We start from the raw sequence: 23,792 nt of genomic DNA on the forward strand, positions 1-23,792 counted from the left end.
CAGCCGGGCTTGTGGCTGAGCGGAACTCCCCCTGTGGGAGCGCAATAACCACTAGAGGGCAGCTCCTGCACTGAGCGTCTGCCCCCTGGTGGCCAGTGCGCATCATTGCGACCCGTCGTTCTGTCCTTAGGGTCAATTTGCATATTATCCTTTTATTATATAGGATATCATTGGAATGAATATTCGAGAAGGGTCATCTAATACCTTAGGAAAAATCCCAATCATGGCATCTCAGCTCTTTAAGAAAACTTTACTGGCAGAATAAATGAATATATCACCTGCCTCCTGGTGGTTGAGTTCCAGGTAGTTAGAGACTAACCTATGCGTGGGTAGTTCAAGTACATTAACTCAATGCAAATTAGTCTCTTGTCTACATCTGATTGGCATACAGGGGGTGGTTATAATGGGAGAAGGATTTTTCTGTTGAGTGGCGGAGGTCTCAGAAATGCAAAGCAAAATCAACCAGCTGACCAACAATAGAAAAAAAACAGCCAGATTCCAAGGCCAATGTGATTTTTTGTGCTTCATGATGAAGGAAAATCCAAAAACAAAACAAAATAGCACACTAACAAACCCACTTGAGCTCAGATCTCTGATGTTGGGTAAGGGCCAATTGATATTGCAAGCCCTGAGCCCGAAGGATTAGCAAGGATCATTTACAGCAACAGAAGCAGGGCCAATAAAATAAACAGAAATGCAAATGAACAGAGGAAGAAATGAGGCTAAATACCAGGCAACATAAGGGGAAACACCTTCACTGAGTTCTCCAGGGGCAGACACAGCCAGAAAGATGCCTCTAGCATGTCATTTTCCACCAAGTGAAAGTCAGTAACAGCTTTAATTAAGCATCATGAGGTACGAGGGACCTTCGTAGTTACTCGACCAATATTTATCCCTCCAGAGATGTGCCGATTATGCGTTTACAGTTTAAAGGAGAAAATGATGAGCTAAGACCATTATTTTCAAGGACCGCTTGACTATTTCCCCCAGCTTTCTAAAATTTGATCTTGGATACACGATAACCCCCAACTCTGCCTGGGTGTAGCAGATGGAGGCAGCCTGTAGATAAGAAAAAAACATTTTCCTCCTTATTTTTTTGCGTTCAAATTCTAGGATTGACACTCCTAGGACTCTCGGAGGCAGCAGTTACAGCCAAGCGTGTTGTGAAAGATGCACAATTTACTAAGTGCCATCTGTGAGTGATTCCTCTCGGTGATAGGCATGCTGATGTATGAGACAATATTTTTTAAAATACATTTTTTTATTGATTTCAGAGAGGAAGGAAGAGGGAGAGAGAGAGAAACATCAATGATGAGAGAGAATCATTGATGGGATGACTCCTACTGGGGATGGAGCTTGCAAACAGGTGCCCTGACCAGAAATTGAACCATGACCTCCTGCTTCATAGGTCGATGTTTAACCACTGAGCCACACTGTTGGTTGACAACATCATTTTGTAAAGCATTAGAAATCTTTTTGGCTTTAGTGGAAAATCAGACTTTTCTCATACGACAACTTCCTTTGAGAAATTTAAAATATTCCTATTGTTACCCATCAATTAATTCTCTTTAAGAAAGAAGGTGCATCCTAGCTGGTTTGATTCAGTACATAGAGCGTAGGGCTGTAAACTGAAGGGTCCCGGGTTCGATTCCAGGCAAGGACATAGGCCCAGGTTGCAGGCTCAATCCCCAGTAGGGGGCGTGCAGGAGGCAGCCTATCCATGATTCTCTCTCAGTATTGATGTTTCAATCTCTCTCTCCCTCTCTCTTCCTCTCTGAGATCAATAAAAATATATTTTTTTTTAAAAGAAGTAGAATACAGCAAAGAAGAATCTCATTATAGACTCTGGCGGCTCTGGGTTTCAGGAGCAAAGGTGAGGACAGAAGGAACTTGAAATGAAAATTCAGGTCAGATGACAGCGGTCAGACCCAGGCCTTGCTGCACCCCAGCTCTTGCTGTTGGGAGACTGACAAAAAGTGCGCAGGGATGAATCGGTCACACCAAGGAAGCCACCCCAGCAGGAGGCCCCACAGTGGGCCACGTGCCCATGGGAACTGCTCATCAGTGCTGCTGCTGTGAGTACGCACTCTCTGGCCCTCCAGCTTTAAACGATCTCCGCTGAGGCACTGTCAGACTGGGGACAAAATGCACTACAACGTATTTCAGGAAATCGGAACTGATGTTTCATCCAGAATGTAAAAAATACTCTTCCCACTTACGAATAAGAAGATAAATGACCCCATTTAAAAACGGGCAAAGCATTTGAATAGCTAGTTATGCAGAGAAGACATGCAGATGGTCAAGAAGCGTAAGGAAAGAACGCCAATATCATTTGCCATCAGGGAAATTGAAATCAAAACCACAGGGGGACAGCACTTCAGGCCCACTAGGCTGGCTCGAATCAAAAGACATGTAATCACAAGTGTTGGGGACAATGTGGAGAAATTGGAACGTTCATACATTGCTGGCAGGAAGGCAAAATGGGAACCAGTTGTCAGTTTCTTTAACAGTGAAATAAAATGATTCAACAATCCCACCCCTAAGTGTCTACCCAAGAGGAATATAATCATATACTCACAGGCGAAGATTTTTACATAAAAGTTCAAGCAGGGGAAACAACTTAAACGCCCATCATCTGATGAACAGATACATGAAATGTCATCCATCCAGGCAACTGAGTGGTATTAAATCATGAAAAAGAAGGAAGTACTGATACATGCTATAACGTGAATGAAACTTTCTGTTCTTCCAATTCACGTGAACAAGTCATTTAATTCTCTTACAATTCTATGGAGTAGGTGATACTATTATGCCCATTTTATAAATGAGGGGGAAAGCCACACAGAGGTTAAGCATTTTGCCCCCCATCATGTAACTGGGAAGAGATACAAAAGATTCAACTCCAGGCAGCCTAGATCCAGAGCTGTCCCCAAACACCAGACTTTCCTGCATCTTAGTTTTTATTCCACAAGAATAAAATCTTATCTAATAAAAGGGTAATATGCAAATTAACCATCACTACATCACAAAGATGGCAGCACCCAGTCCTTTCGGCCCCACCTGAGTCCCCCAGTCTCAGAAGGGTGGGGGGCAGCCGCTAAGAGCGGGCAACGAGGCAAGCATTCCACCCCGGCCGCAGAGGGCCTCTGGGCAGCGGGCACAGAGTTGCGGGGGGAGGGGGGGCAGTTGGGTCGTCCACCTGGTGATGAGGCCAGTTCGTTGCAGGCCAGGCTAAAGGGGATGCCCCCCCCTCCCGCCTCGGTGCATGAATTTCATGCACTAGGCCTCTGGTATTACATAACATAATTAGGAGGTCTTTTTCCTACAAGTGCAACCATATGGGATACAGCAATCAAGTGTGGGAAAGAACATGAGTAATCTAAACTAAAAGAGTCTTAATCCTCATCCAAGGGTAGTTTTCCATTGATCTTGAAAGGGAATGGAAGGGGAGAGACAGAGACATAGAGAAACATCGATGTGAGAGGGAGACATCCATTGGCTGCCTCCCACACAAGCCCCAGTCAGGGCCTGGGATTGAGCCTGCATCCTAAGTACGTGCCCTGGACCGGAATCCAACCCAGGGTCCTTCGGTCCAAGGGCCAACATTCTATCCACTGAGCAAACTGGCTAGGGCAGAATGATATATTTCTTAAAGGCTTTATTTTTCAGCCATTGGTCACAGTTCAATCGTGTAAATGATTGGAGTCATTATTCAAAGTGTGGGTTTAAAGATTTTCAGGCTCAGAAGGTGACCCTGGGAAGAGCAGGATGGGAGGAGAGTGGAACAATAAGGAGCAGAGGAAGGAACAAATCAAGGAAACTCCAATTCCTGAGGAAGAGGCTGTTGCTGGCTGTCTGGAAGAAGATAAAAAAGAAAACAGGTTTGAGAGAAAGTGAAAATCATTGCAATAGCACGGGCGTAGGAATTAAAAGTGAATTTAAGCACCAATATCACTATTAATATAGGTTTCTATATTTGTCCATGTATTCATATTCACGGGAGAACTGTATAATTCACTTGGCTTTGTGCTAATCTAGCATCTATTGCTTTCACCTTGAAGGACTCCTCTTAGAATTTCTCGCAGAGCTAGTCTACTAATAATGAATCCCTGCTCTTTGGTTTATCTTAGAAAGTCTAAATTGCTCCTTGGATTTTGAAGTACGGTTTTTCTGGAAACACTATTCTTGGTTATGACTTCTTTTTAGCGTTTTGACTTTATCATCCCACTCCTTCAACAGACGATGCTTCTGCGGCGAAATGTGCCGGATCTGATGAAAGCTCGCTTTTTGGTGATGAGTTTTTCCTCTGGCTGCTTTTAAGGTTTTCTCTTTGCCTTTGACTTTGACAGTATGATTATAATGGGTCTCAGTGTGGGTCTTTTGGGATATATCTTGGTTGCAGTTATTGGAACTAATTGAATTATTATGTATATTACTTTAAAAAAAAAATCTCTTCCAAACTGTTAAAAAAATATATATGTTTTTATTGATTTCAGAGAAGAAGAGAGAAGGGGAGAAAGATGGAAACATCAATGGTGAGAGAGAATCACTGATTGGCTGCCTCTTGCACACCCCCTATTGGGGATCAAGCCTGCAACCCAGACATGTACCCTGACCAGGAACTGAACTGTGGCGACCTGGTTCATGGGTCAATGTTCAACCACTGAGCCACCCCAGCTGGGCTCTTCCAGCCGTTATAGACTGGCTTTGTTCAGGGAAATCCTTCACTGCTCAGCCCATCTCGAGATTCTAGGACTTCTCAGACCTTTTCTGAGGATGAGTCTTCCTTGGGCTTGTTTGTGTGGCTTTAGTCATTTTCAATTCATTACGTAGCTTGTTCCTACTTTTCAGAAGCCCATAATCTCTTGTCCATCCTGGAAGGTGACCATGGAACTGAAGTTCTAACATGCCATGGTGATCACACCTGCTTTCAGGAGCATCTACATGAGGTCAACAGCTCCGTCAGGATTCAAAGACAGACGAGAGAGACACTGGTTCCTCAGATGAACCAGAACTTGGGATGCATGATCCACTCTGTTTCTGACTGAGGAAAAATCCTCAGTGTGGGAGGTTCCCTCATGGTTGCAATGTGCTAGGTCAGAGCAGGGGTAGGGGCAAGTATAGATGCTCCTCCCCCTTTGCTGGAATTCCTCTTCCTTTCACATTGGTCTGGGTGCTGTCATTTCTCAATTGGTGTCTAGAGTTTTCGCAAAAGGACATTGGTCCGTGTATTGCCTCAGTTTCTCTGTGGGAGAGTAAGGGTCTAAAGCAGTGTTTCTCAACCTTCCTAAGGCCGCGACCTTTTAATACAGTTCCTCATGTTGTGGTGACCCCCAACCATAAAATTATTTTCGTTGCTACTTCCTCACTGTAATGTTGCTACTGTTATGAATCGTCATGTAAATATCTGATATGCAGGATGTATTTTCATGGTTACAAACTGAACATCATGAAAGCATAGTGATTAATCGCAAAACAATATGTAAATATACATGTGTTTTGGGATGGTTTTAGGTGACCCTGTGAAAGGGTCATTCGACCCCCAAAGGGGTCGTGACCCACAGGTTGAGAACCGCTGGTCTAAAGCTTCCTTTTGGCATTTTTTATATGTAAATTTATTTAGAGCACCTTTAGAATTATAAAACAAATTCTAAAGACTACAGGGAGTTCCTGTATATCTGTCAGCCACTATCCCCTATTGTTAACATTTTACATTAGCATCAGTTACTATTTGTCATAATTAATGAGCCAGTATGGCTACATGATTAGTAACTAAAGGCTACGGTTTATTCAAATATCCTTAGACGTTACCTAATGTCCGTTATCGGTTCCAGAATGTCATCCAGGATATCATATCATGTTTAGTTGTCATGTGCCCCGAGGCTCCTATTGGCTACAACAGTTTCACCACTTACTTTTTAGGTACAAAAGGCAAGAAATTCTTTTTGTGATTTAATTAAACTGGTTAAGAATTTTTCATTGCTTGTAACTCACAAAATAGCCAACTGATAGAGTTTTCTAGGCTAAACATATTATTTTATAATGAGAAAAGTGAGGCTCATGGTATCCAAATGATGGCCCACCATTACACTCCTTGTATGGACAAGAGCTAAACTGTTCTTACGTTGAATTTCTGTGCTTTCTGATTCTATGACACATACCGCTGGGATACACTGCAATCACATTATCACAAAGATAGCTTCATTACAGTCTGTATTTTGGAGTGATATTTTTCAGCAGCAAGTTAAAGAGAGATAATTTCCACTCAATGATTTGTGTATCAGCATCTATAGTAACAACTGAATGAGTAAAATGATTCAGAAAAAGTCTACTCTTCATCCATTAATCCATCCATCCAGCGACTCCTACATAAATATATCTAAATATTTACTCAGCAAATATTTATTAATCACCCGCTACTGGCCAGACAATATGCTGTGCAGTGCAGACCAATCCCTGATAATCTCCTTTATCTCCTGTATAAGAACAGTCATGCGTTGCCGGCAATGTTAGGTCATAAACCAAATGGTATAGCATACTGAAATTCATGAACCTTGTTTCTTTTTTTTAAATATATTTTTGTTGACTTCACAGAGGAAGGGAGAGGGAGAGAGAGAGAGAGAGAGACATCAAGGATGAGAGAGAATCATTGATCAGCTGCCTCCTGTATGCCCCCTACTGGGGATCGAGCCCACAACCAGGGAATGTGCCCTGACCGAGAATTGAACCGTGACCTCCTGGTTCATAGGTCCACGCTCGACCACTGAGCCACTGCGGGCAGGCTGAACCCTGGGTCTTTGTTGAGGATTCTAAGTAGAAATGGATGCTTGACAAGGGGGGAGACTGAAGTATAAATGTTGAACTCAAGAGAACAACGAGCCAAACTGGTTTGGCTCAGTGGATAGAGCATCGGCCTGCGGACTCAAGGGTCCCAGGTTCGATTCCGGTCAAGGGCATGTACCCTGGTTGCGGGCACATCCCCAGTGCGGGGGGTGGGGTGTGCAGGAGGCGGCTGGTCAGTGTTTCTCTCTCATTGATGTTTCTGACTCTGTATCCCTCTCCCTTCCTCTCTGTGGAGAATCAATAAAATATATTAAAAAAACATACACACACACAAAAAACAAAAGAACAACGAGCTGAGGGCACATGAGGAGCAACCTCAGCGAAGGGGCTGGTGTCATGGAAGCCGAGGCAACAACCTGCAGCAGAACATCACCAAAACGGAACTGGGGCACTGATGCAGGAGCTGTATACTTTCCTCAAGGGTAATGAGCAGAATTTCTTCAAAACGCGGTGGACAACATTTTTTTAATCCTCACCCGAGGACAGTTTTCCATTGATTTTTTGAGAGAGTGGAAGAGAGAGGGGAAGGCAGGGAGAAATATCACTGTGAGAGAAACACATTGATGGGTTGCCTCCTGCACAAGCCAGGCCAGGACCCAGGCCAGGGAGGAACCTGCAAACGAGGCACGTGCCCTGGACTGGAATTGAACCCGGGACCCTTAGGTCTGCAGGCTGATGCTCTATCCATTGAGCTGCACCAGCTAACGCTCACTCAAGCTTTGAGAGGAGCTAGAGGACAAGGGCTTGGCGGGGAACTGCTGCAGCCCACCCCCTTGGTGGGCCACGGCAAACCCTCTGTCCCCAGCCCCCTCTCCTGCTAGACAGGAGCGTAGACAACAATGACAGACTCCTGCCACAGAGGTGACCCCGTGTCCTCTGAAGTTCAGCCAAGTCACTTGGCAGTAACACCCTTACCCCCACTTGGCACTTGGCACACGCCACAGTGTCCTGCCTGTGCCCCAGCTCCGGGCGATGACATCAAAATTGCTCTCTGCAAGGCTTGGCTCCGTCCGGGAGGAGGCGATCCAAAGGCCGCCCTGAGCGAGCCTTTCAAGTACAGGCTGTGACGGCAACCTGCTCACCCAGGTGCCTGTCCTCATAGGTGGCTGTCGCTGCGACTCCAAAAGGACTCTGTGACCCACTTTGCGCACATCCCTCGGGGCCACGGAAGAGCTCAGTGCAGCAGGCGTCCACAGCTCCCCCCAAAAGTGCCTTGTCGTCAAGTGGCCCAAGGAAATGCAGAAATTTCAATCCCTTCAGAGACCTGGGCCTGCGGACCAGTAGGCCCAGGGTTTGAGGGACTTCACCTAGAACAGCGGTTCTCAACCTGTGGGTCGCGACCCCTTTGGGGGATGGAAGGACCCTTTCACAGGGGTCGCCTAAGACCATCGGAAAACACATACATAATTACATATTGTTTTTGTGATGAATCACTATGCTTTCATGATGTTCCATTTGTAACAATGAAATTGGGGGTCACCACAGCATGAGGAACTGTATTAAAGGGTCGCGGCATGAGGAAGGTTGAGAGCCACTGACCTAGAATGATAGCCAGATTAAGAAAACCAGCAACATTCATTTTTAAAATATATATATATATACATATATACACACATATGTGTATATATAAATATATATTCATTGTGTGCAATACATACATACATACATATATATATATATATATATATGATTGATTGATTGATTTCAGAGAGGAAGGAAGGAGAGAGAGATAGAAACATCAATGATGATAGAGAATGATTGATCGGCTGCCTCCTGCACACCCCCCACTTGGGATCGAACCCACACCTCAGGCATGTGCCCTTGAATGGAATCGAACCCAGGACCCTTCAGTGCGCAGGCTGATGCTCTATCCACTAAGCCAAACCAACTAGGGTGTCCTTTTAAAAAATATTTTTAAATATATTTTAGCTAGAGAAAGGGAGAAGGAGAGAGAGACAGAAACATCAATGATCAGAGAGAATCATGGATCGGTTGCCTCCTATATGGCCCACACTGGGGATCGAGCCTGCAACCAGGGCCTGTGCCCTTGACCAGAATTGAACCATGACCTCCTGGTTCCTAGGTGGACGCTCAAGCACTGAGCCACACCGGAAGGGCCAGCAGCAATGTTTCCAGAAGAAATGGACAGGACAAGGACAGAGCCTCTGATGGGGGACAGTTCTGCTCAGCACACAGCCCTGTGCCACGTGCCAAGTGAGAGCTGGAATGACACTGTCATTTCACCGCCTTCCTTTAACAGCCTTCCCATTAGCCCTGCACACCCCCTTCCCGCGAGGAGCAGAGAGGATTAACTCAGCGGCTAGGAGCTTTGTCAGACGCGCAAGAAAACAAATCTGCTCCAAAGATGGGGAGAAACAGCCCCCGATGTTCCGCTCGGGAGCTTTCACGTTGACACGCCGTGATTACCTCTCGTTTCCAGCAATGACACGATCACGCGTACGTTGTTCCTGCATTTCCAAAATGACAATCTACCTTCCTCCCCTTGCCTGGATGCTCGCATCCTAAGGAATTCATTTACCTAAATGGCACTTGCTCTCGCCATTAGGCAATTATCGGCACTTTATGCAGAATTCATTGTGTGCACTGCAAGCAATATATTTTATTTAAGAATTCTTCCCCAAACCACAGAAGTGAGGCAAGCGCCTCTTCTTTAATATAATGCCAATCTTTCCTATCCATCTATCTGTCTCTCTATCTAAATAAATGAGCCAGTGCTTAACACTGGATATTTAAAACCTAACAAAATAATAGAGCAATCTACCTCAATTAGATCTCTCTTATTTCTTTTATTGGCAGAACAGTTAATTTCCAGAAGGATCTGCATTTTATTACCACAAACAAAGGGGAACAACTTGTGTAACCTCGCAGATTCATTTGTCTTTTGTCGGATGTGCATTAACAATGTAGGCTTGACATAGTGGGAAACTGACATGTGCTTCGAATATGAGAATGTTACAAGGCAGTGGAGGCAACCACGGCACCCACATCCATCTTTATAAAGGAACTCTTCTTGACTTTTTACCAAACATTTAGAGAAGGAAAAGTTCCAGAAGAAACATCACAGAGTCAGGGATTCAGGGTCTCATCCGCAGAATAACAGTGAGACTTTTTATGAAACCTTGGGGTAACGATTCAGGAAAAAATACTCAAGAACAGACCTAGAACTAGGGATCAATGTTTGAAGATAATCCACTCCTCCTTCCCTCTTGGGGACACTTGAATTAGACGAGGCAGAGCCTAGAGCAGCGGTTCTCAACCTCTGGGTCGCGACCCCTATGAGAGTCGAACAACCCTTTCACAGGGATCGCCTAAGACCATCGGAAAACACATATAGAATTACATATTGTTTTTGTGATTGATCACGATGCTTTAATTATGTTCCATTTGTAACCATGAAAATACATCCTGCATATCAGATATTTACATTCCGATTCATAACAGTAGCAACATTACAGTGAGGAAGTAGCAACGAAAATAATTTTACAGTTGGGGGTCACCACAACATGAGGAACTGTATTAAAGGGTCACGGCCTTAGGAAGGTTGAGAACCACTGGCCTAGAGGGAATGCTTGGAGAATCACACATAAGGATGAGGTAAGGCTTTGGCATTTCTTGTAATATATATATATATATATACTAGAGGTCTGATGCATGAAATTTGTGGCACTTTGGGGTGGGGGGTCCCTCAGCCCGGCCTACACCCATTTGCAGTCCAGGACCCCGCATGTGCCCTAACCGGGAATCCGACCCTGACCTCTTGGTTCATATTTCCATGCTCCACCACTGAGCCACACCAGCCGGCACCATTTCTAATTTCCCGGAGGACAGAATCCTGCCACACTGACTTGACTGTCTTCTGCTGTGATTAACATGAAAGGGGGCGTGTCTCTTTTCGGATCAGGCCTTCCGGGAGATGGATGGACCCCCAAAAAACTGCACATTGACCACAGAACTGACTGGCAGATCGGAATGACTAACCTTCTCCCACGTTGGGCTAAGTCGATACTGGAGGATAAAGTGGAAGTTTCCACATCTCGTTACTAATCTCCACTATTCAGGTTTCAGAATTGAACTCTGGATTAAGACGATGCGGACCCTGTTTAATTGCCCACCATGGGAACCGTGGGTAGAATAATAGAACAGCATGTCTTGTCCAATACGCACACAGGGCTAGTTCTGTAGGCTCACAGGGTCGAGGGGGCCAGAAAACCAGTGGGTTAAAACAGGAAAACATCGGCCTCCAAAACTTAGAACTTGGAAATCAGGGCATGCCGTTTGGGAATGAGCCTCTAGTCTCCCCCACGCCATGCCTATCCGCAGACTCCAACTCACCTCATATTTTCCTGGTTTTACCATTTGCCTCCATCTACGAACATCACACCCCCAAACTTATGAAGCATATTATTTCTGCATTTACTCTCCCTAGCCCCCATGACCAAACATGTTCTCGTTCCATTTAATGAAGGAATGGAAAAGAAATAACACAGGATGCTCCTATTTTATAATTATTATATATATTTGCAGTCCTGCTCAGCAGAAATATTTGTCTAGTACCCACCGCCCACCTGGAATGCAAGAGTGACATGTAATATTCATTTTGGCATCATTGGTTTTTCATCTCTGCAAACAAACCTGGTTTTGTTGGTTTTTTTTTTAATATAAAAAGAATAGAGAGCTACTTCCTAATTAAGATCAATGATCTAGGCCCTGGCCAGACAGCTCAGTAGTTAGAGCATCGTCCTTATACTCCAAAGTTGCAGTTCGATCCCTGGTCAGGGCATGTACAATAATCAACCAATGGATGCATCAATAAGTGGAATAACAAATATCTTTCTCTCTCTCTCTCTCTCCCCTTCCTTTCTCTGTCTCTAAAGTCAATAATATTAAAAAGAGGACTGATCATTGATTAACGTTGGGATTTTCATCATATCAGGAATTCACACAAATTGTGTGGCTTTTATTGAGCTGGGAAAGTTCTGCTGTCAATCAATAGAAGTATTCTATCTTAGAAACTTACTAATATTCATTTATTTAGTATTTAGTATTTACCTGTTCTAAAAGGAAGAGTAAGTAAATGCTTGAGTTATATGACTTTTTGACTTTTTTAAATCCTCACCAGAGGATGTTTTTTTAAATTGATTTTAGAGAGAGGAAAGAGGAAAATAAATTTTTTCAAAAAGAAAAAAAATGAAGACATCTAATCTCTTTCAAAGAGACGATGTGAAAGAGTGAAAAATTAAATGCAAAGGTGCTAATTACTAGCCATGAATTCATTTTCAAGTTGTTCATTTAACTTCTACAACTAATGAGTAGAGATATACTCTACACTGCAAACTAGGGCTCCTCAGAAACTCAGGTAATTAGAGTCTCTTTATAATGGACATTACTCAGCAGGTAAGAAAAAACAAATCAGAATGATTCCCTTTGTTGGTAAAACTCATTAGTGATGAGGAAAGTACAAATAATTTCCAAAGTACTACTGTGGGTTTTTTTTTAATAATGCAAGGAAAACAGGTGATTTTAGACTAGTAACCACATTTAAAATATATATGTTTTTATTGATTTCAGATAGGAAGAGAGACAGAGAGAGGGATAGAAACATCAAAGATGAGAGAGAATCATTGATTGTCTGCCTCCCCGCCCCCTACTGGGGATCAAGCCTGCAACCTGGGCATGTGACCTGAATTGGAATCGGATCTTGACCTCCTTCCTGGTTCATGGGTTGATGATCCCCCGCTGAGTGACACAAGCCAGGCCAAAGTACTACTGTTCTTGACATCTTAAAACTGTCTCTGAGGATTGTGGAAATTTACTTTTCAAGTAAAAAAAAAACCAAACCCACAGATTTGGAAAAGTGACACTGATCATCAGGTTCTAAAACTTACCGTTTAGTAATCAATATAGGTTTTTCTATTACATTGATGATTGGCTCTTACACATTCAACCACTGGAATTAGGCCACTGTCCATGTTAAACTGACACCAGGGCTAGTCCTGGTTTTAATCTATTGATCAAATAGCCTAGAACCCAAATCTACCAGAGGAAAGGAAAAAATACTGTAATTAGAGAAGTCTGAGCTATGCCCTCATAAATTCATGATCCATGTTTTTTGAAAATTTTACTTTTTTGCCAGAAATATTGACTGTGTTGAATCAAAGCATCTAGGCCACCACAACTGAGTCTATTATATAAACCCATAACCATGTTACAAAATAGATGGCACAATGTGGTACAAAAATATCTTTCTAGCAACATGAGGGCGCCCTGCAGTGGGTCATGTTCAAGGGCAACTTGAATTTCCCAGGAGGGACCCAGGAGGCAAGCCCTTCAGCCCCCAACTGTACTTTGAAGAGGGGTGTTCTCTCCACCCCAGAGCAATTCTAGGAAGGGAAGAGATCTGAGCTGCAGAGACTGGGAAACATGTCATTGTCTCCCTAGCCACATTCCAACAATCCAAGCATGAAGGTACGGGATGCCCAAGAGATCAAATCCCCAATCTTGGCAGGTATTTTAATTCTTATAAAAATGACTCCCCACCTCACATGATGAGCCTGTGTTTGCTGGTCACTGCACAAAACAATGCATCCTGCGGTGTGAAAGATTCATTCCCCTTGGCCACTAATTTCTGCTCAATTGTATTAGACCAGGGCAAACTGTGCTTCCAGATTGCAACTCTATGTCACTCATTCCTCATAACTAAGAATGTCACTTAGGTTGGAGAAGAAAGCAGGTCAGCCCCTTGCTGTTCTGAGAAGTGTTTTATAAGTATTCTTCTCATACAACTGCAAAGCATCAGAGCACCGGGGAAATGTTTAGCGGGTCCTCAGAAAGGTAAATGCTGAATTACCATATGATCCAGCAATTCCGCTCCCAACTAGGCTCCCAAGAAAGTGGAAAACAGGGACACAAACAGAAATTTGTACACCAGTCTTCATAGAAGCACTGTTCACAAGAGCCCCAACGACCCATTGGCAGATGAATGGATAAGCAAATGTCATCTATACCCATACAAGGGATATTATTAATTTATAAAGAGAGATGGAATTCTGATATGTGCTACAGCATGGACATTATGCTGAGTGGAATAAGACAGACACAAAAGGACAAACACTATATGATTTCACTTCGGTGAGTATCTAGAACAGACAGATTCATAGAAACAGAAAGGAGAATACAGTTTACCAGGGGCTGGAGAGGGGGAATAGAAAGTTATTGTTTAATGCAGCGGTCGCCAACCAGTGGTCCACAGACCACTCGTGGTCCATGAGATACGAAAGGTTGGCGACCGCTGGCTTAATGGGTACAGTTTCTGTTGGGGATGATAAGAAAAAGCTCTAGAAATGGATTCTGGTGATTGTTGCACAACACTTTGAACATAATGGCACTAATTGGTACAAATAAAAATGGCAAATTTTATAGTATACATATTTTACCAGAATTAAAAGTAGGAGCTTCCACAACAATCCAAAATCTTACCCAATATCGATTGGGGGTAGGGGGGACAATAATCTGATAGATAGAGCACCTGAATTAATCTGAAAAGTAATCACATTATTTTAATCTTAGAACACATATCCTTATGTGAATAGGGAGTTAAGGTTCTGATACGTGAATAGGGAGTTAAGTTTTTCTTAAGTTTCCTTTTCAAGGCCTGTGCGAAGCGATTAGGGAGGTGACTCAGCTGGAAATCCAGAAAGCAGAGCAGATAAGCATGGACAGGCCGACCCACCAGGAATCAACATCATCTCGTCAACATCATCTCATCGCCTGATGACTAAGGACAATAGCTGACTTCTGCAGACCCCCGGGCCTGCACATATCACCCTAGACCACTCCCCTTTATAATCCTGTCCCCAGCGCCTGGCTGTAAGACACCCTGTCTTCTCGGTTGGCTGGCCGTCTCAATTAATGCCTTATATGAGTCAACCCTGCCTTCGTTATTGGACACAGCGACAGGCAGCCCAAGCCCAACTGGGGGTTTCCTGGTAACAATATCCCTGTGAGAAATGTATGACCCAATCCATTATGGGCACCATCGTTTGAGCTGATTCTTCTAGTTATAGGTGCGTCCGTTACATTTCGGTATTGACTATTTCTACAAAGCATTCTCAGTGATACTCCTCATGGCAAACTTTTGTGTTCGCCTCAGACAATGAGTACAGCGGGCCTTGGATTTATGAAGGAAAACTTCTGTTCTGGCCCACGGTTACCATGCCATATGGGCAACTGTCACTTTAAGATGGTGCTTGGCCAAGAACAAAGCAAACCCATGTGACAAGGGACAGAAAACACAGGAAATCAAGTTGGTTGTGTAATGGCCTCCCAATGCCTAGGAGTCCCTAGTTGAAGTCTGTTAATTCTCCGAGTAGAGGGGCAAACAGAGACATCACGAGCCAGAGATCTTGCCGTGATGTCGTCTGTGCCACCTACCTGATGAAGCAGTCCCGGCCATCCCGGCTCGCCGTCATCTCCCATCCATAGGGCGGGACCTGGTTCAAGCCCCAGGTTCCTGAGGGAGGTGGCCAGCCTGAAGACTTCGTCCTGTGGCTGTGAAAGAAGAAAGAAAGAGAAGCATCATTACAACGGACTCCTCACATTTCTCCTGAGACACTCCAGAAGGCACGTAGGACCTGCTCCGTGCAACTGTGGGCTCTAGCCTCCGCTGACTGCGTGACTATGTTGTGTCAGGTACCATGCTTTGTACTTTTCTGGATAGAATCTTGCTCACTCTTTTTTTTTTTTAAATCTGTCTTTATTGATTTCAGAGAGGAAGGGAGAGGGAGAGAGAAACATCAATGAGGAGAGAGAATCATCGATCGGCTGCCTCCTGCACGCCCCCTACTTGGGATCAAGCTCACAACCCGGGCATGTGCCCTGACCAAGAAGCAAACCTTGACACTCAACCACTAAAAGGTTTGGCATGCTTGCTCTAAACCCTTTTAGGTTTTGACCTAACCTCTAAAAGGGTTTACAGCAGCCGTGGGCAAACTATGGCCCGCGGGCTGGATCTGGCCTTTTGAAATGAGTAAAACTAAACAAAAAAAAAGACCGTACCCTTTTATGTAATGATGTTTACTTTGAATTTATATTAGTTCACACAAACACTCCTTCCATGCTTTTGTTCCGGCCCTCCGGTCCAGTTTAAGAACCCATTGTGGCCCTTGAGTCAAAAAGTTTGCCCACCCCTGGTTTAGAGCAAGCATGTCAAACTCGCGGCCCACAGGCCGCATGCGGCCCACAACGAATATTTTTGTGGCCTAGTCAATATAGCAGTATGCAAGAAATGTTTTAATAAAAATTTTCTCATTAATTTTTACAATATCCTGTTATACATAATTATTAATAACGAACTACAATGTTTGATAATGACTAATTACTATCATCATGTAGGATTCATTTCCCTTACACGCCTTATGCACAGGCACACCATTTCTCTCCACTAATACCAGCAGCAAATATTTTAGAGCCGATGGCCACGTCATTAGACTTGGGCTGACTTGTTTGGTGTGCGCAGCAGAAAATATTTCGCTTTCAGAGAACAAGAAAAATAGGTTTATTTGAATTTTTATTAAAATGTTCTGTTATTATATGTTAACAATGACTCATTTATTTCAGCCCTTTGTATTCAGCATGTCTCTAATGAAATAAACCTACGTTTCTATGAAAATGGAAGCTTTTGTTTTCTTGTGGCCCACAGAAACTTGGGCCACAAGAAACCTTGTTTATTTGGCCCGTATTAGCCTTTGAATCTGACATAGATGGTTTAGAGACACCCGGGTCTATGAGCCTCAATTCAAGAAACCCCCACTTAATGACCCCGGAGTGCTCAGCTCCCACCAATATTTTCAGGTGTGGGCGCGGGGGGGCGGGGGGGGATGTTTTCTCTTCAAATTATCACCACACACTTGTCTTGCATGTGACAGACTTTTAAAGGCCCAGGTCTCATATCTGGAGAGTGGTTTGATTTATGCCCGGCAACCACTGAGCCACACCGGCTGGGCTCTCGGGTGCCTTTTCCCAGAGGCCCTGTGAGGTGAATGCACTGGCCCATTTTACACACGAGGAAACAATGAATGGCTCAGCAGGATGAAGCAAGTTTCCGAAGGACACACAAGCCAATTTTGAGCAAAAGTCCTGCACACTTTCCATGAACTGAGCATTGCCAAGAAAAGCTACTAGGTCAGTTTGGCACATAAGTGGACATCACACCACAATATAAACCCACAAGTCAAAATAAACTCCCAGTTTTATGGGTCTTGGGGTCATACCACCCAAGCCTCAGTATCCTGAACGCCTCTCACAAAAGGCAAACTTTCCACGCCTGTAACCACGCTGCAAGCAAGGAGCGCCACTCAGCCCGAGACAAACTCTCCATGTCATTTGCAGCGAAAAGCCACATATTAGCTTTGACGTTTTGCCTCATCAGCAACATGGAAGGAGCGGTTACTGAGAATTTGCTGAAACGGTGCCTTTGCAAGATGAAGAGGAATGGGGAAGTGACTCCGCGTGACCAACAGGTGGTCACCATCCCCAGCCAGAGGCCTGCGCCCCGTTGCGGGGCTCCTGCAGAAATTCCACTGATCTCTCATCGATGCCCCAGACGCCCACCGGGCTTATCAATGCAGAGGAAATGAGCGATACCAGTTCGGGTTGAGCAATATTGCGAATCAAGTAGCCTTTCGCTCCAGGTGCAGTTCCTCTCTGGATAGCCTGCAAGGGCCCTGGGCAGCTCCCCATCACAGACCCGCACCAAAGAGTGTGCGGAGGAGTGGGGATGACCTGCCCAGGCCACACCATCTGCCAGTCAATACCCCGCCTCGCCTCCGATGCCAGGCACCACATTCACAACTTCACTCTCAATGGCAGATCTCATGGGAACAGCACCCAAAACCGGGGTGTCAGCCTTTCTTTTAGTATTTATTAATTTCTTTTTGCTTATTTATTTTCATTTGTCAACCTTTCTTTAAAAAAATATTATTTATTGATTTCAGAGAGGAAGGGAGAGGGAGAGAGAGACATCAATGAGGAGACAGAATCATGGATCGGCTGCCTCCTGCACGCCCCACGCTGGGGATAGAGCCCCCAACTCAGGCATGTGCCCTGACCAGGAATCGGACCCTGACCTCCTGGTTCATAGGTCCACACCCAACCACTGAGCCACGCCGGCAGGGCAGGGGTGTCAACCTTTCTGTGATGAGGAGAGACTTCATTCCCCAGGTTGCAGGGTAAAGCACCGCAACCCTCCCCCGCAGCTCATGCACTTGACCATGACCCAACACTACTCCCTGGGGAAGCAAGCCCATTTCCTGTAAGTACTGTGGAGGGGAACTCTTCTGCATCATGTTCACCGCCTCCCTCGCTTCTCTGGAACTTCCTTTCTTTCGGTTTTCCCACATCCTTCACGAAGTGTGGTGAGCGAGAGCTCACACATTGAACCCGCATCTGGCACATTTAGAATGCACGGCGGGGGGATTTCTGGCCGGATGACTATTCAGAAACAAAGACGCGGGGAGTGTTTGTTCCTCTTCATGCAGAAGTCCGCAGCAGCCGTTTCCTTGGGCGGTTTTACAAAAAGTGCTGCTTTCCTGCAGCGAGAAAACACATGAATTGCCACCCCGAGCTACCCCCGAAACTGCCAATTTCTCTGCACTCTCAGGTGCATGGTTTCTAAGGGGAGGACCGAATAGAACAGGCCCGGAGGGGTACGAACACAGGATATCCGCTATTACAAAAGCTGGAAAAGGGTTCGTGCAGTGTGAGGTGTCACAAAGAATATTTTTGAAAGTGAAAGGAAGCCTATGCTGAGAGCACAACAATTTATTGTGCATTATTAATTTATGTACTGTATTCGAACGTCCCCTTTCCCAGCACAGCTAACTTATTTTATATATACATAATTTTTAAATTGATTTCAGAGAGGAAGGAAGAGGGAGAAAGAGACGGAAACATCAATGATGAGAGAGAATAACTGATTGGCTGCCTCCTGCACACCCCACCCTGGGGATGGAGCCTGCATACCTGGCAAGTGCCCTTGACCAGAATTGAACCCGGGACCCTTCAGTCCACAGGCGGACACTCTATCCACTGAGCCAAAACGGCTAGGGCTCGGCTAACTTATTGAAGACAAAACAGAACACTGTTTATTCTCTTCTCTTTTCCTTTTTTTCCCTTCTCTCAACCCTCCACACCCACAGTCTAAATCACTAAAAGAAAGAGACAGCCTCCCTAATATAATTGACATGTAAATGAAAGAACTGTAATAATGAGCTGGAGGAAGCCTGCCTTCTATTATGAGCTACATTGTGTCCTGTCCACAATGTTCAGGAAGTCGTAAGCAACAGTCCACGAAGTTGTCTCCCAATAAATCCTTTTGTCATAAAACACCAAGTGAAGCTACTGGAAAAATCCACAAACACTAATTGAGTTAATTCAGGTCAAGGGACAGCAGTTGTTACAAAACAAATGATTGAATAATTAAACTCAGACATGACTAGAAACCTGTCTGCTAATGGATTGATATGAAATGCAAGGGTCAGGGCCCTGGCCAGTGGGGGTCACTTGGTTGAGCATCATCTCATGAGGTCTCCGGTTGGATTCCAGATCAGGGCACATGCCATGGTTGTGGGCTCGATCCCCAGTCGGTGGCATGCAGGAGGCAGCCAATGGATGTTTCTCTCTCCTTGAAGATTCTCTAGATCTCTCTCCCTCTCCCTTCCTCTCTCTCTCAAATCAATAAAAACATATTTTAAAAAAAAATACATGGGTCTGAAAGGCATGAGTAGAACTCAAAAACTTAAAAGGGGGAGTAGAAAAGAGATAACAGTGTTTGTACATATGGAATGACAGTCTGGAGAAAAAACAAGGATGCAGGTCATAACTGGGGGGACTGGGCTTCCGCGCTACGCAGTATGCTCACTGGAAGTCCACCCCAACCACAACATCCATCCTTGAAGCTGACAGTTTACTCTCTGCTGGGAAGGTGCTTCAGGAACCTTTTCTGAATCCCACCTCTATGGCTGCACCAAACTCCCCACCACTCCCAAATACCGTCCATCCAATCATTGCTGAAGTCACAGTTTCTTCTACCCAGAGGCGAAGAGGTGGCCCCTTGTCGAGCAGCAGCAGGGCCAGTGCATATAAACTAGCTGGTTTGGTTCAGTGGATAGAGCGTAGGCCTGCAGACTGAAGGGTCCAGGTTTCTATTCCGGTCAGGGGCACATGCCTGGGTTGTGGGCTCCATCCCCAGTAGAGGGCGTACAGGAAGCAGCCAATCAATGATTCTCAAAATTGATGTTTCTCCTTCTCTCTCTCCCCCCGCTTCCTCTCTGAAATCAATAAAAATATTTTTAAAAAATAATAAGAAGAATGGGCTCTATTTTGAAGAGAGGCAAGTTGTTAACAACTCCTGACATTTATTAAGGGATTATTCGACGCCAAGCTCTGTGCTAAGGATTCTATGTTGTCTGGCTCACAATATCCTGTGTTATAAAGACTCTGCCAAATAAAGCTCCGTGTAACCCTGGAGGGATACAGGGCTCACAATGGTTTTATCCATTCTCAAAATAGAAAAAGGGCAGAAGGATCATGATCTATTTTTTGCCCCTCGTCTAGCAAGAACGGGTTAAAACTAGCCCCAGTGACACCTCTCTGTAAGGTCCAAAGTTGAAGAGTGCAAGCTGCTCTGAAAGGAGAAGAAAGTATTAGACACGTTTCCCCGGGAGCCAGGAATCCCAGCTGTGTGTGCAGGGGGTCAGTTGCCACTGGTCTCGTCCGGGCCTCGAGGTTCCTTGCAAGTTCAATGTTCTGTGACTTCCACTCGCGATCACGGCTGTGTGAGCCACTTTCAAACACTTAGCTCAGCCTTAAAAATAGCGACCTACATCGGCAGGGCTATTTCAGGCCCTCCGGAAACTCCCCAGGACTCACTGAACTGGTTTGCAACTTTGTGCTTCGCCCATCTATTCTCAGCAACAGATTGAAACTGTCCTGACGAAAATGATCTGGATGCATGAAGAGGGAGCAGCTGCGAAGGGTGAGGCACAGTTGCAGAGCTATTAGTGTTGGGACCATGGGCGAAGGACCCAGGGTCTCCTCCTGTGGGCACAGCTCTCAGCCCTGAACCAAATCTTTCTTGAGGACAAAACTGACCTATTAGAAGTGATCTGTAGGCTGCTATGGTGACCTGAGTTTCCCAGGAAACACTGCTCAGTATCAGAAAAAAGGATGCTGTAGCCCTAGCTGGACTGGCTCAGTGGATAGAGTGTCGGCCTGCGGACTGCAGGGTCCTGGGTTCGATTCCCTGATCAAGGCCCTAGTCGGGCTCATGCAGGAGGCAACCCATGGATGTGTTTCTGTAACATTGATGTTTCTCTCTGTCTTTCCCTCTCTCTTCTACTCGCTCTAAAAACCAATGGAAAAATATCCTCCGGTGAGGATTAACAAAAAACAAAACAAAAAAGGAAAAAGGATGCCTCAGGGGAGAAGGAAGATGAGAACAGTTTCCAAAGTCTGGAGTCAGATTCCAATCCTGCCATTCACTAGCTTTGTGACCCTGGACACAAAACTCTTTCATTATCTGGAAACTGGAATTAGTCTCCCTTAGGGATTCTTTCCAGGGGTGATTTTGGCCCAGGGAAACGTATGGCAATGAGTAGAGACGTTGTTAGCTGTCACCGCTAGGGGAGGGGCTCAGGGATGAGACCAGGCATGTTGCTGAACATCCCTCCATGCAGAGGACGCCGCAGAACGGAACGATCCCACCACAATGACAATGTGCCCCTGCTTATTAGCTCGTGACGTAGGAGAGTATGATTCCGAGCTCAGAACTGAACATACACTTGGTGCTTAATACACTTAAAACAAAAAACAAGCCTTCTCAAAGTTTCCACACGAAGCCTAATTCCTAGTATGATAAACTAGAGGCCCCGTGCACGGATTCATGCACTGGTGGGGTCCCTCAGCCTGGTCTACGCTCTCTGGCAATCTAGGATCCCTGCAGTGATTGGACCAGAACCAGCTGTGAGGCTGGCTTCTGGCTGAGTGGCACTCCCACTGTGGGAGCACACTGACCACCAGGGGGCAGCTCCTGCATTGAGTGCCTGCCCCCTCGTGGTCAGTGCGCATCATAGCAACCGGTCGAGCAATCAACCAGTCATCACGGTCGCTTAGGCTTTTATATATATAGATTATATCTTTACGTCACAGAGAATGCCTTCAAGTCCCAGGTTTGCCACTTCAATGGCTGCACGGCTTTGGGCGAATGACTCGGCCTTTCTGGGTTTCAGTTTTGGTGTCAAATGGAGGCAACGCCCAGTTCACGGCCCCACTCTGCAGCTCAATGAGATGCAGAAAGCCCTGCAGGACAACGTTGGATTCATTCAGGACGTCCCACCAGACCACATGCTGGGTTACAAATGTTTCTAATAGAATGAAGATAACTTTTGTATTTGACCTCCACGTTTCAACAGCACTTGTACAGACAGGATTCCTTGGGGACTCACAGGCCTGCCCAGTAAGCTACACGGTGCCCGGGAAAGCAATAATGAGTCTATTCTAAAGGAGACGAGACCGAGGCTCAATGTCCAGTGGAGGCACCAGAACTCCTGCCCAGAGGGAGATGCAAAGCTCCTACTGGCATCAGACAACTAGTTAGAAGTGTACCCAGGACATAACCCTGACGCTTCCTACTCCAAATTCCATATTACTTACACCAAGCAAGTCAAACTCAAAGGCTAACACGGGCCATATAAACTAGGTATGTGGCCCTCGGGCCGCAAGTTTGACATGCTTGACTTACACTATACCATGATGAGGTCTTCCTTACACACCTGGTAGTATTTCCAGCCAGGAGCCAGGATTGAGCTGTGTCCTCGGGAATGGGTATTGAGAGGTTAATTCTCATGTCCATTTCAGATAAGCCACATCCATTCAGGTATTCATCCCTGACAGAGAATGGCAACACACACATCCAACCCAATCAAACCTGACCCTGAATTTGACCCTCCCTATTTCTGTCGACTCACAGAGATTATTTGCAGAATAACCTAAGGTTCTTTAGTCTTACAGATGGCATTACAAAATGTAAAGTATTTTCTCATGTATTTTGCTCTAAATGGAGCTTGGGTTATAGTAGCCACCAAATAACAGAACTAACTTCACGTGATGTGCGAGCAGATGGCATTCAAGGTGGACGTGCAATGGGGGTTCAGGCAAAGGGAGCAGAGAAGGACTGAGAGAAACGAACCAAAGATGGTTCTGGAAGAATTTAAAAAGCTGCAAGTTTGGTGGAAGCCTCGTTCCTTTGGTGACCAACTTGGTGTGCCCTGTTAGGGTGGGGGGACCTGTCCTACATGGCTTCTCGTCCCCAGGAGTAACTGAGTGACCAACCTAGCGTTTTGGTCCCAGTTCACGATGCTGTGGATGTCAGGCCTGTTCTGAATCAGGCTGCCTTCTCTTCTCTCTCAGAACAGAACTCTCTCGGCCCGACCAGCATGGCTCAGTGGTTGAGCGTTGACCTAAGAACCAGGATTCCGGTTGGGGCACATGCCTGGGTTGCAGCCAACATCCCGGTAGGGGGCGTGCAGGAGGCAGCTGATCCATGATTCTCTCTCATCACTAATGTTTCTCTTTCTCTCTCTCTCTTTCTCTCTCTCCCCCCCCTCCGAAATCAATAAAAATGTTTTGTTTTGTTTTGTTTTTAAGAAGAATATAACTCTCTTCAACCAGTAGCCACAGCACTGCAGTCTCCTGTAAGAGGGAAGGTTTCCACCCTACGCTCCCGCATTAGCAGCTGCCAGGGCGGGCGCCTGAGAAGAAAGCTACACTGACGCGGTGAAAATAACATCAAGGCCATGCAGACAGGAGTAAGAATCAGCCTACCAACTATTCTTAAGATTTCACTTCTGTGATGACAAGGAGGACAGGAAAAT

General features: G+C 45.3%; 1 protein-coding gene across 2 annotated transcripts in view; it reads right to left on the reverse strand.

The window, feature by feature from the left end:
- Positions 1–23,792, reverse strand: part of FRMPD4 (FERM and PDZ domain containing 4) — a 513,731-nt gene that overhangs the window by 195,299 nt on the left and 294,640 nt on the right. For both annotated transcript variants that reach the window (XM_006763797.2, XM_015563957.1), the window contains exon 2: positions 15,295–15,411. In XM_006763797.2, coding sequence (XP_006763860.1) covers positions 15,295–15,411 — 117 coding nt within the window. The remainder of the gene's footprint in view (positions 1–15,294; positions 15,412–23,792) is intronic.

The sequence above is a fragment of the Myotis davidii genome, unplaced genomic scaffold (assembly GCF_000327345.1).
Source record: "Myotis davidii unplaced genomic scaffold, ASM32734v1 scaffold1277, whole genome shotgun sequence".
Taxonomy (NCBI): domain Eukaryota; kingdom Metazoa; phylum Chordata; class Mammalia; order Chiroptera; family Vespertilionidae; genus Myotis; species Myotis davidii.